At 42.5% G+C, this 11249-nt stretch overlaps 1 protein-coding gene across 1 annotated transcript in view; it reads left to right on the top strand.

Moving 5' to 3' along the window:
* Positions 1–8872: 8872 nt before the first annotated feature.
* PARP8 (poly(ADP-ribose) polymerase family member 8) overlaps positions 8873–11249 on the top strand; it is a 322141-nt gene continuing 319764 nt past the window's right edge. Inside the window, 2 exon segments of the mRNA XM_007950553.2 lie at positions 8873–9164; positions 10137–10191. Coding sequence (XP_007948744.2) covers positions 8873–9164; positions 10137–10191 — 347 coding nt within the window.

The following is an 11249-nucleotide window of genomic DNA, read 5'->3' on the forward strand; positions in this document are numbered from 1 at the left end:
ATTGACCTTCCTTTTCCAAATGGCCTAACCCTTCATAAAGTCTTAAGAAAACTTAAAGCCTGATTTTAGCTATTCCATGGGGAATTAATAAAAGAGAATCAGCAAAAGGAAAAATTAAAAACCAAAACCAAAACACACTGCTGTTCATTTGAATCTGACTCATTTGGACTCTTCTAATGGTTTTAGTTAAATACATAATGGTGTTATCAGTAGCAGACATCCACGGAGTGACCAGCACACAGAATTTACTTGAACCTGGAACCATTCTTTGGGGAAATTTCATTAATATAATAGAAAGTTAATGTTCCACAGAACACATGTTCAGAATTGCTTCCCTTTATTAAGAAAGCTTGAAATGTCAAAGGTCAGGACAAAATAAAATCAATCAATCTACAAGTTTGTACTGTGACTCTCCAATGTACTCAGCACTATCCCAAGGGCTATTAGGGGCAGTAGAAACAAAGATTAAGTAATGGGTGGAATCTAAATTTCAAGGAATTTCAAACAACAACAATAAAAGGAAATAAGTAACTTCAAGTCAACCCAATAAAGTCCACTGAACTACTTCTGTGTATTTTAAAATAGTCATGCTCATAAGCTCTGTGGTGGTTAATAAAATGAGTAAAAATAGTCTCTGTTTTCAAGGAATTTACAAACTAGAAAATTCCCTATTCAGGGAAGAAGATTACTGAGTTGGAGGATTAGGAAATATTTTTTGAAGAATTTAGTATTTGATATCCTGGAGTTAGTTAGCTTTTAATTTATTTTTATTTTTTAAACAAATAAAATTTTAAAACTTCTGAATGGCTAAAGAGTATCTATTAATAACAGAAAAGGGATTTCTATCCAGAATACTTAAAGGACTACTACAAATAAAAATAAAAGCCAGAAAATACAACAGGAAAATAAAGAGTATATGCAGGCAATCATACAAAAAGAATATACAAATTACCAAGAACCACTTGAAAGAATACGCAACTCAACTAATAATTAGAGAAATTAAGAGTAAAAACAAGATGAATAGTTTTCACTCAACTGATTGGAAAAGAATATACAGACTAATAGTAACTACTGTTGGGAATCTTACAAAGAATTAGGTATTCTCAAAAACAAGTGGTGGAGTGGAAAATGATAAAGCATTTTGAGGGCAACCTGCTTGTACCTATCAAATTTTAAATTGTGAATTATTTGTGATTCAATAATCCCCTATTAATAATTTATCCTATAGAAACTGCTGAAATTGTGCACAAAGATGTGCATTTTTGCATATTTTTGCACATTTTTTTTGTGTTTTAATCACATAACATTTTGATTAAACTGTCATGACTGCAGAGGCATGGTTAAAATATATTGTTGTTAGATGCCATCAAGTCAGTTCCAACTCATAGTGACCCTATGTACAACAGAACTAAACACTGTCTGGTTCTGTGCCATCCACACAATCACTGTGAGGTAAAATATATTAGGAATGAGCTACATCTCTTTGCACTGGTATAAAAAGTTCTCCAAGACAAGTAGAAAAATCAAATTGAAGAACAATATGTATTATATAATTCCATTTAAATTAAAGTTCATACATATAAATCTATGAACATAAATATATTTGTATATGGATACATGAATGAAATTGCTGTCTGAAATTAACCAAAAATGCATTCAAGATGTATTGATAATTACTGGTGATTAGAATGTGAAAGTTGGAAATGAAGTAGAAGCATTGGTAGTTGGAAAGTATGACTTTGGTGATAGAAATGCCAGAGATTGCACAACAGAATTTTACAAGACCATTGACTTATTCATGGCAAATATATTTTCTCAACAACAAAAAATGCAATTATACACATGGATTGCATAGGAATCAAATAGAAATCTGTGGAAAGAGATGATGGAGAAGGTAAATATCTTCGATCCGAACAAGGCCAGGAGCTGCCTGCAGAACACACCATCAATTGCTCTGATGCAAGTTTAAGTTGAAGCTGAAGAAAATTAAAACAAATCCATTAGAGTCAAAACACAACATTGAGTATGACTCACCTGACATCAGAGATGATCTGAAGAAAAGATTTGATACATTGAACACCAACTACAGAAGACCAGACAAGTTGTAGGATGATGTCAAGGATATCGGACATGAAGAAAGCAAAATGTCATTAAAAATAAAGGGGAGTGGTACAACCATTGTGGAAAGCAGTATGGCGATTCCTTCAAAAGTTGGAAATACAAATACCATTTGACCCAGCCATCCCATTACTAGGTATATACCCTAAAGAAGTGAGAGCCATAACAAGAACAGATATATGCACGCCGATGTTCATCGCAGCACTATTTACAATAGCCAAAACTTGGAAACAACCTAGATGTCCAACAACTGAGGAATGGATAACCAAACTTTGGTACATTCACACAATGGAATACTATGCAACGCTAAAGAATAATGTAGAATCTGCAAAACACCGCATAACGTGGATGAACTTGGAGGACATTATGCTGAGCGAAATAAGTCAGTCACAAAAGGACAAATATTGTATTAGTCCGTTATTGTGAAAGTTAAGGAAAGGTTTATATATTGGAGGACATTTTCTTTGTTGGTTACCAGGGGTGGGAGGGAAGGGGAGGGAATGCTGTTAGATAGATAGAGATAAATATTGATTTGGGTGAAGAGAAGGGCAATGTACCAAATGTGAGTGACCAATGTGGCAGCACTGAGGATGAGAAAGACAGAGAGAGTTACATGGGCAGTACAAACAACAAATATGAACCCCTTTGTAAATACAATACTGAGTTGTCAATGAAAGCAAACATGGGTATAGGGACGGATAGATGGGTGAACAAGCTAAACAATTATGTATGTCTAAATGGAGAGTGTATCCAAGATCATATACAGGGTTGGCAGACAATGGGCCTCTCGAAGAGTATGAAGGGATGGACACTGGGAGGAGGTAACTATGGGGAGGAAGTGGGAGGGGAGCTGCTGCATTGTAAATTTTGGTCAATGACATGAGACAAAGTGTATGTGAGCTGCTGTATGAAAAGTGAATTTACTCTGTAAATCTTCCCCCAAATCCTAATAAAAAAAAAAAATAAAGGGGAGGAGGAAAAGTCCAAAATGATGTCAGAAGAGACTCTGAAACTCATTCTTGTATGTAGAGCAGTTCAAGCAAATGGAAGAGATAATAAAGTAAAAGAGCTGAACAGAAGATTTCAAAGGGTAGTTGAGAAAACAAAGTATTACAATGAACTGTGCAAAGACCTGGAGTTAGAAAATCAAAACAGAAGATCGTGCTTCACATTTGTCAAACTGAAAAAACTGAAGAAAAAAAATCCAAGCCATGATTTAAGATATTGAAGAATTCTATGGGCAAAATATTTAATGACGCAGGAAGCATCAAAAGAAGATGGAAGTCACAGAGCCCCTGTACCAAAAGAACTGGTCCACGTTCAACTATTTCAAGAGTTAGCATGTGATCATGAGCTGATGACCCTCAAGGAAGAAGTCCCAGCTTCATTAAAGGAAATGGAGAAAAACAAGCCTCCAGGAATTGACAGAATTCTCATTGAGATATTTCAACAAACAGATACAGCACTGGAGACGCTGACTCATGTATGCCAAGACATTTGGAAGACAACTACCTGGCCAACAAACTGGAAGAGGTCCATATGTGTGCCCAAGTCACAGAAAGGTGAACCAAGAGAATGCAGAAATGATCAAACAATATCATTGGTATCACAATCAGGTAAAATTTTGCTGAAGATAACCCCGAAACAGTTGCAGCAGTATATAGACAGGGAAGTGCCAGAAATCCAAGGTGGACTCTGAAGAGGATGTGGAAGGAGAGATATCATTGCGGATTTCTGTTGGATCTTGGCTGAAAGCCAAGAATACTAAAAAGATGTTTACCCGTGTCTTATTGACTATACAAAGACATTCAACTGTATGAATTATAACAAATTATGGGTAACATTGTGAAGAACAGGAATTCCACAACACTTAATTATGCTCACGTGGAACCTGTACATAGACCAAGAGGCAGCCATTTGAACAGAACAAGGGGCTACTGTATGGCTTAAAATCAGGAAAGGTATGTGCTGTGACTGTATTCTTTCACCATACTTATTCAATCCATAAGCTAAGCAAATAATCTGAGAAGGTGGACTACATGAAGAAGAATTAGGCATCAGTATTGAAGGAAGACTCATAAACAACCTGTGATATGTATATGACACAATTTTTCTTGCTGAAGCTTAAGAAGACTTGAAGCGCTTACTGATGAAGATCAAAGACTACAGCCTTCAGTAAAGAGCTCTGGTAGCATAGTGCCCAAGGCACTTGACTGCTAACCAGAAGGCTGATGGTTCAAACCCACCAGCCACTCCTCGGAAGGAAGATGGGGCAATCTACTTCCGTAGTGATGCTTCCTCAGAAACCCAAGGAGGGGTCGCTACAAGTCAGGTCCGACTCATAACGGCACATAACAACAACAACAACAACAACAACAACAATGGATTATATCTCAACATAAAGAAAACAGATAACCTCACAAGTGGACCAATAAACAAGTGACATCTTGATGAGCACAGGACTTTCATTATACTTGGATCCAGATCGAATGCCCATGGAAGCAGCAGTCAAGACATCAAACGATGAACTGCATTGGGCAAATCCTCTGCAAAAGACCTCTTTAAAGTGTTAAAGAGCCACCAGATCTCCTAAGCTGCACCTTATGCAAGCCATAATATCGTCAATTGCCTTAGATTCACGGGAAAGCTGAGCAATGAATAAAGTAGGCTGAAGAAGAATTGATGCTTCTGAATTGTGATTGAAGAATACTGAATATACAATGGACTGTCAGAAGCATGAACAAATTTGTCTTGGAAGAATGACAGCCATAATGATCTTTAGAAGCAATGATGGCTAGACTTGTCTCATGTACTTTGGACGGGAGGAATGAGTCCCTGAAGAAGGACATTATGCTTGGTAAAGTAGAAGGTCGGTGAAAAAGGTGAAGACCCTGAATGAAATGGATTGGCACAGAGGCTACAACAATGGACTCAAATATAGCAATGACTATGAGGATGGCTCAGAAGCAGTGTTTGATTCCGTTGTATGCAGGGTCACTATGAACCAGAACCCACAGAGGGCCCCCAATACAACACAACAAAAACCATCCCCGTTGCAGTGAATCTGAATCCACTTTTTAAGAAGGGCATCAGTTCATTACATAATAATACATACTTAAGAATTACCTGGGGATCTTGTTAAAATATGGATTGAGGTTCAGTATATCCATGTAGAAATGAAAATTCTCACCAGGGTCAAATGGGAATGAACCAGTTCAAAGCCCTGTGTTGTCTTAACTCCTGGTCTGAGGCCACTGTAGGGACTAGTGAGATTCTGAAAGTTTATCTCCCTCAAAGTTAATTTAAAATGTTGAAAAGTTCAGAGAGAGGCACTAGTTCATTGCAATCTAAGTCCCACCTTACCCAAAGAAACCAAACTCACTGCCTTCAAGTCGATTCTGACTCATAGCAACCCCTCCTTGGGCTTTTTTAATTGAGTTAAAGCATTATGAACAGTTATCTGTCCCTTAGTAAATACTCAGTAAGTTATTATTACTCACATTGCACTGTTGAACTTAATGTCATGTATCTATTATTTTATACTTCTTCAGTTTCTTTCAGCATAGGTGAAGAATTTACACGTTTTCCTTTAATAAACTCCATCTTACTGGTTTGGAATCATTTTTCGCAAGTGGCAGGGACTTTTTGACTCAGCTTTATCATCCTACATATACAGTTTTATCTTCAACTTTCTGTATTATGCTCCCAGATTCCTCCCTAGTGTGAATGTTGATTTTTGATTATTTAACAAACTGATTAAATATCTATGCATGGGAATATGTGTGTTTTTGTGCATACGAGTGTTTAAGACCTCTGATTTCAATGATGCGTTTAATTTTAACAAGGGAGACAGACTGAGGACAAATAATCTACAGATTTAAATAAGAGTGAGAGGTGAAGTCGGGTAGAAGGGATGCTGGTAGTGACCGGAGTTTAGAAGAATCACACCATTAGGGATGGAGCATAGAATGTTGGTGCCTTGATATAATTTTTATTACAGCAAAGTGTCCTGCAGAAATGCTTATTGGATAGAAAGGTCACCTTTGATTTACCTGATTATTTAATATTTAAAAATTTTTAAACAACCACACCTTAAGGGTATGAATTGAATAAGGTTAACTTTGCTTAACAAAAACAGGGCAGTCTGTGAAGCTTGAAAAAATACAAATATAGGGCAAATCACAGGAAAACCTATTTTATGGAGTAAGTAGTAAACTAAGAAGTGACCTAGACAGAAAACACTTGGTAGCTTTAAAAATCTTACACATGTATTTGTAGTAAGAATTCTACCTTGAGGACATAAAAGCCTTGGGATATGGAGAGACAACTTAAAATTTTTCTGAGTTAGGAGATTTTAAGCATTTTAGGGACGTTAGAACACAGAATGGAGGAAGGAAGTACTCAAAAGACTTGGTGCTGGAGTGGAAGAGGAGACAGTGTTTTTTGTAGCCAAGGGGCCTACACAAAGCAACATATACAGGACTGCCTTGAACTTGCTCTGCCCTAGTCAGGAGGGATTGCAGGAGAGGCCAGAGCAGGAGAGGTGCTGTAGTATGCCTGTCGTTCTACTGCACTGAAAGCTGCAGTGATCTGGGTAACTTAGAGGAATGATTCCTTTTATAACTCAATGACTACGGTGTGTCTGAAACTGTACAACAGATCATTTAATAATGTTTTCTTCTTTGTAAGATTAAGGAGTTGGAGCAGATGACTTCTCGTCTCAGGCATTGAAGTACTCCCTTGTATCTTAAAAATCCATCAGAGGTGACAGTCATTCCTACTCTCCTAAACAGCATGTTCCCTCTGTCAGAATTAGATCTAGAGAGGTCAAGGAAGGGTCTGAGCCAGTTTGACAACTTTGGGGTACTTATGCCAATAAGGAAACTGGTTAAACCCGAGGCACCTATAAAGGAAAGGGGCTGTGAGAAAAGTTCGTTTATGCATTGAGCCAACATTTAGGCCTCCCCCTGTGTTCCAAAGGAGCTTGGTGGCACAGTGGTTAAGTGTTGTTGTTATGTGCTGTCCAGTCGGATCTGACTCATAGCAACCACTCCTTAGGTTTCTGAGGTGGTATCACTACAAAAGTAGATTGCCCAACCTTCCTTCTGAGAAGTGGCTGGTGGGTTTGAATCACCAGCCTTCTGGTTAGCAGCCAAATGCCTAAGGCACTATGCTACCAGAGCTCCTGGTTAAGTACTCAGGGGCTAACTGAAAGGATAGTGATAGAACCTACTGGCTGCTGTATGGGAAAAAAGAGCTGGTAATCTGCTTCCATGAAGCCTATGAAACGCTTTGGGGCTTTTCTACTCTGTCCTATGACAGAGTGTCATCATGAGCCGGAATCGACTTGACAGCAGACAACAACCTGTATTCCAGGCACAACACGAAACACTGGGAAGGCTAAACGAAATGAGACATGGTTTGCCAACATGGCTTTGTCAGTGGAGAAAAGATCAACAAGAAAAGTACCCATATTGTCAATGGGGTTTTCAGGGGGCCTGCACCAGGGCATATGACAATAGAGAAACAGGGCAGCTACCTTAGGTCTTCATGCAGGAGAATCAGGGCAGGCTCTCTTTCCCAAACAAGACACAGCATTGAAGGAGCTTTCCCTTGACTGACTGGCAAAGGGGTGACTATTTAAAAACAGGCCAGATGGACACCTATCTTTCAGGAAGACCCTGGCATGTGCCAGTTGATTAATTCTTTACAGACAGAATCAGTGAGTTTCTCCAAGTGAAGGAAGTCTCTTAAAAGGGCTACCTTTCATAAGTAGGACCCCAAATGGGCTAATTATTTTTATGTAGAAAAAAAGACTCAGGTATTAAAGGACAAGAGGGTGCATGCCTCGAGTTATTTCAAGGTTTTTTCCATGTTACTTCAAGTAACAAGGAAGGATTTGTTCGTTTTTTAAAATATTATATATATTTTTAAAGATTCTTCTTTACTCTCATTCTCTCCCCTCCCAGGCACTTTGGTTTCAGTATTCCACATGACTCATAAATCTTTTGGAAAAAGGATTCATAAAAGTGGTGGGTGAGGTGAGCGAGAAGGCTGGGCGTCCCAAGGAGTCCTCATTACCCATATGAACCCTCAGCCCCCTGACCCGAGTGGGGTCGGGGGTGGGGAAATTCAGTCTGCACCAGGGATGACCAAACCCCTCCCAAACAAACCACTGCCATCAAGTAGACTCATAGCGACCCTATAGGACAGAGTCGAACTACCCCATGGGGTTTCCGAGGCTGTACATTCTTACAGAAGCCGACTGCCACATCGTTCTTCTCCCTAGAGCTGCCGGTGGGTTCGAACCGCGGACCTTCAGATTAGCAACCAAGCGCTTTAAGCCGGGGAAGGAAGATACTGTTAAAACCCCAGCCGCCCGCGACCGGGCTGGGTGACTGCCTGAGTGGCGGGCGCGGCGGGCGCGGGAAGGTCTGCGGCTGGCGGCGCTGCAGCAGCCTCGGCCCCACCGCCGCCGCTCGCGGGCGCGAGTGTGCGCGGGTGTGGAAGGCCGGCTTGCGGGCCGCGAGGGGTGTGCGCGCGTGAGCCAGAGCGGGGCTCGCCCCTCGCCGGCGCCCGCCGCCCCGCCGGTGATAGCTCTCCGGTAGTCCCCGGCACCGTCGGCCCCCCACGGCCGTTGGTCGGGGCGGGGGAGGGAGAAAGTGAGACTCGGTGTCATCACCATCCTTTGTCAGGAGGGGAGGAAATTGGAATCCAGCAGCGGCGAGCAGCAGCTGGGCGGTCACATCTGGGAATGCAAAGCCGACCTCCCCCCCCTCCGCCTCCTCCACCACCTCCTCTCTCACCCGCGATTACTTCCGAAACCACTTCAGCTTCAGCCCCTGCCTCGGCCAGAGGTTTAATTTTTAACTGAATATTTACGAAAGCTAGAAGCGTGCGAGGGGGGTGGGGTGGGGTGGAAATAGCGGCTGCTTCTTTTCCAGGGATTTATTTCATGGGGATGTGTTCAAGGCAAGAGCGAATTCAGAAGGATATCGACGTCGTGATCCAGAAGTCCAGAGCCGAGAAGGACTGCCTGTTTGCAGGTGAGTTCTCGCTTTTCCACAGCCTCCGACCCAGCGCCAGCTTCCTCGGCCCGCCCGCCGCCCCCCTTCCCAGTGTTCTGACCGCGACGTGTGTGGCTGGGAGTGGGTTGCACGTCCCCATTCCGGGGTTCATTTGGCAACAGCTGCTGTAACGACAGCGGGAGCCAAAAGGGGGAGGGGGCGCCAGCCTCACCTCCCCGTAGCCTCCGGGTTGGGGCAGCCACCAGTTTTCCGGCCAGAGCCCGGGTGGCCCAAGCGGGGGTCTAGGCGGAGGGGTAGTACATTATTTTTTTAGCACCTCCCCGCCACATGCTGGGTGCGAGAGAAGATCCAAGCCGGTCTCCCAGTGTCCAGCAGCAGTAGCCGAGCCGGGCGGGATGGACCCCCTGGGTTTGCGCAATGGGCTGAGTGGTGGCGGCGGCGACAGCCGAGAATGGAGCCCGCTGCGTTGCGCTGCGCTTGCCGACTGCGTTGGGCGCCGAGCCTCCCCGGGGGGGAAGCGCTGGGCCGATCTTCTGCCCCTTCGATTTCCTGAAACCCCTCCGACTCCCTGCAGCCCCCTCCGGCTGGAAACGCGTTGCCCCGGAAAGAGAAGGTGTTCCCGGGGCTCCAGAAGCGTCTAGCGCCCCTGCCTGGGGGTCGCCTTTCGTCCATTTTGCTCCCCCGGGAGAGGGATCTGATGTTTCTTCGGCAGTCGCGAGCCCAGCGGGGGCCTCTTCCGGCCGCCCCGACAGGGAAATTCCCGCCGTTGCCATGGCGCCCGGCACTTGTTGCGGGGGGCGGCTTCCCGCGGTACCCATCCCGGGTGCTCAGCGTCCCTCCCGCGAGGCGAGAAGACACCCAGCGGCTTCCCGGCCCTTCACCAGCCCGGTCAGGCCTGCCTTTGCTTCCTCAAAATCAGTGACTCAAACCACGAGCGGAGTTTAAAAAATCCACCCAAAGGGTAGCTTGTAACAGGACTTTTTGTTTCAGATTTCAGATACTCAGACTCTACCTTTACTTTCACCTACGTTGGCGGCCCCAAAAGGTATTTATGTGTATAGAGTTGCTTCATTTCCTGTTCACACGCTTGTGTTTCCTTTGTTCTAAACTTGTTCCGCGTTCGGGTATTTTTTGTTGTTGTTGTTGTTGTTCTGTAGCCAGGTCCCCAGCCTGAAGTACTCTCCGTTTTAAATAGCGAAGGTGAAATTCGGTTGATTCAAGTGTTAGTAAGAGCACGCCACAGCAATGAGCAGAGAACTCTTACACTTTTGAAGTTAAAGTATTCAACTACAGTAGTATTTTGGCTGTTGAGGCGCTTTGGGGTTGATATAGTCAAGTGAGTGCAAAACTGGTAGACTTGGTATGAAGTGAAATGCATAAGGACATGAGATGTCACGAAATAGTTTGAGTTCAAGTAATGATCTTGGTGAGTTGAGGCTGCGTGTTTCCATGTTTCCTGAAGATTTACATAAACATACTGTCTGCCAATTCTCCATAAGGTTTTTTTTTTTATTATTATTTTAAGGAAAGATATTTTGTTTTTCACATTTGCTTGAGAGGAAAGAATTTGGAGAGAGATAGGTAGCTGGATTTCATGGCTTTTCTCTTTTGGGGAAAAATGAGAGATGCCTAGTTTAGTATTAGATTATCAGCAGTTTGGAAGAAGCCCAAATCCAATTTTGCATTTAGGGAGCTGAATTAAAATGAAAGATAGCCATTCAAATATGCATGCTGTCTCTAAGTGTTAGGTTAGGATTTTCTCCCTTTTAGCCCTTTGGGGACACAGTGGTTCAAAAGAGCAGTGGCCACATATGAAAACTGTTAGAGGTTTAGCCTAGAGGGACTCCTCTGACTAGCCCTGCTGTTAGGACTTGACATCAGTTATTTGCTCAGATTCCAAAATATCTCTTAGCTAATGGCAAGATTTAAGAATGTATAAATTGCAAAAGAAGCTTTCTTTTGTAAACACGTTTTTAAAAAGCTTGGCATTAATATGAACTTTTAAAACTTGGGATTTGTGTTGCGTTCTCTTTTTCCTCAAAGAAGCTCTGATTAAATAGCAGGATTTATCTATCTATCTATATAATATATATATATATATAT

The sequence above is a fragment of the Orycteropus afer genome, unplaced genomic scaffold, assembly GCF_000298275.1.
Source record: "Orycteropus afer afer isolate SDZICR_OR568_19922 unplaced genomic scaffold, OryAfe1.0 scaffold00277, whole genome shotgun sequence".
In the NCBI taxonomy this organism is placed as follows: domain Eukaryota; kingdom Metazoa; phylum Chordata; class Mammalia; order Tubulidentata; family Orycteropodidae; genus Orycteropus; species Orycteropus afer.